Source organism: Echinops telfairi, unplaced genomic scaffold (genome assembly GCF_000313985.2).
Source record: "Echinops telfairi isolate 266 unplaced genomic scaffold, ASM31398v2 ScPeMD7_31;HRSCAF=116, whole genome shotgun sequence".
In the NCBI taxonomy this organism is placed as follows: domain Eukaryota; kingdom Metazoa; phylum Chordata; class Mammalia; order Afrosoricida; family Tenrecidae; genus Echinops; species Echinops telfairi.
In genome coordinates, this window is record NW_022103928.1 from 27,075,783 (window position 1) to 27,078,041 (window position 2,259).

A 2,259-nucleotide genomic window follows, 5' to 3' on the forward strand; every position below is an offset into this window, starting at 1 on the left:
ATGAAAACATTCTACAGCACTAATAGAAACCCCTCTAAGCTCCTTCAGGGAAGGCTTTTGGACTTCCTCAGAACATGAACTGGCTAGAAAAGGCACACCAAGAGGAGCCAGAACCTCTCCCAAATGGCCCATGCCCACGGCCACAAGACACTCAACCCTGCACCTTAGGGCGCCACCAACTCACTTGTTGCACATCAGCAGCACTTCTAGCTCCTTGACGTTGTGGACCAGGAACTTGCGGAAGCCACTGGGCAGCATGTGCTTGGTTTTCTTGTTGCTCCCATAACCAATGTTGGGCATCAAGATCTGGCCCTTGAATCTTCTCCGCACCCTGTTGTCAATGCCTCTGGGTTTACGCCAGTTGCGCTGAAAGAAATCACACACTGGTGGTTGCATGTCTGCAAACCGCCAATTCTTGGGGGGAGGGTGGCTAACAGACCCCACTATTTTACATGGCGTTTTGGTGGGAAAAGCTGGGGCTTTGGCATTTGAACACCAAAAATGTAACCTACAAAGGGGTGTGGGGAGAGACCCCATATACCATCCTAAACAAAGCAAGAGAATAAACACTGGTAGGATGTTAGGGAGCTATGTTAAGATATCGCATGGCCTTGCCCATTTCCTCCAGGATAATAGCTCTTCCTTGGAGCTGCTGGTAGGCTGGCAGTTTACCCCCTAGTGTGGTCTTAAGGCCTTAGGAAATCCACGATTCACCAAAAACTCAGTGACCCTGTAAGCTAGGGAATTAGCCCAGTTTGAAGGTGGCTTCCCAGGTTGCAATCTTCCTGGAAGTAGATAGCCCCAGTGTCGTCCGTCCCCTCCCACCTGCACCCCCTGCTGCTGGGGGTCCACATTGGCTAGCAGCGGAGTGCTTGAGCACTGTACAATCAGGACTTCTTCAGAGTCCCACACCCCATCAACTTGATTCTGACTGGCAGCAACTCTACAGGACAGACTACAGCTGCCCCAGAGACTAAATCTTTATGAAAACAAAAAATGGAAATAGCTTATGTTTCTTTAAAAGAGCAGCTCAAGAAAACCAGGGAGACCAGGGTTTCCACCAACCTGGAACTAGAGATTAATTTCCAACGGTGTGATGTGATGTCAGAAACATAAGTCTTCCCACCCACCCCAGGGGCCACCTACCTTAATCTTGACATAGCGGTCGGATTGGTGCCGGATGAACTTCTTGGTCCTCTTTTTTACAATTTTAGGCTTCACCAAGGGTCTGAGGGCAGCCATGATGCCTTCAAGAAAGAAGCAGACCTCAGTCAAGTGAGTCCTGGAAAGAGGCCTCCTTGCCCAGGGCCTGAACACGGTCGCAGTCTCTTCCAATCACCAGCTACTGAGCAAACTGGGAATTGAGTGGGTCTCTCTGACAGGCTTGTTTTCCCTCCCATCTCTGAAGCTGGCAGAATACTAGCTATTCTCCAGATGCGATCCTAGGAGGTCAGGGCCACCTCATCCAGAGACCAAAAAAGATTGCCAGAAGCAGACCCCAAGACTGCGCTTGGCCTGCAAGCAGCAGCAAATCCCACCGTCACAACTACGCCAACTTCCAGATCCGCTCAATTCCCTGTTGAATGGCGGCTTGTTCTCAAATGGATGTACTACAAATTGAAGGCGTGCACCATGGCTGGCATGAAGTAAATTTTCGATTAAGAAATGTAGAATCGGGCAATGAAAGTACAAATGCGCTTTACACAATTGATGTGTGTATGGATTGTAATAAGAGTTGTATGAGCACCTAATAAAATTAAAAAAAAAAAAAGTAGAATCCCCCAAGCTTGCTACTTGCTCTGCAATCCACGGGAGAAGCAAACAAACTCACTGCCAACTGAGTCAATTGCTACTCATAGCTGTCACATAGGCAGGGGAGAAGGCCTCCTATCTTTTCCCCAAGCAGCAGCTTGTGGTTTCCAAGCCCAGCTTATAGTCTACGACACACCACGAGGGCTCGTCCAATCCACTGGAAGCATACCCCAAACCTGGGCATCTTCTTAAATGCCTTTAGGTCTTTGAACCAACTATTTATTGTTCTACCTGGAAACCACCCAAGGACTGCCCTGAAGGTTACCACCTTCAAGATGGTCTGCCTCATTTGTTTCTGCTGTTGCACCTTTGTTTTCATCACAAGCATCGGTCTACTTTTTGTTTGGCACACAGTGAAGTGCTCGGCAAATACTCTTCCCATAAACCACTTCCTCTCCCAGGACCACGGAAACCTCAAAGGCAAGTCCGCAGTTTGATCCTGAACAA

The 2,259-nt window shown here is 48.6% G+C and overlaps 1 protein-coding gene and 1 non-coding gene across 2 annotated transcripts; both read right to left on the reverse strand.

Annotated features, from left to right (window-relative positions):
• Nucleotides 1–164: 164 nt before the first annotated feature.
• On the reverse strand, nt 165–1,259 carry RPL32 (ribosomal protein L32). Its single transcript, XM_004702524.2, has 2 exons — nt 1,147–1,259; nt 165–366 (listed from the first exon to the last, which is right to left on the reverse strand). Exons 1-2 carry the CDS (start codon nt 1,240–1,242, stop codon nt 181–183), a joined length of 282 nt encoding a protein of 93 aa, XP_004702581.1. The 5' UTR covers nt 1,243–1,259; the 3' UTR covers nt 165–180.
• A 55-nt stretch (nt 1,260–1,314) lies between these two features.
• LOC115869584 lies at nt 1,315–1,452 on the reverse strand. Its single transcript, XR_004046255.1, has one exon. It is a non-coding gene; the product is annotated as a small nucleolar RNA SNORA7 (small nucleolar RNA).
• Nucleotides 1,453–2,259: the final 807 nt, after the last annotated feature.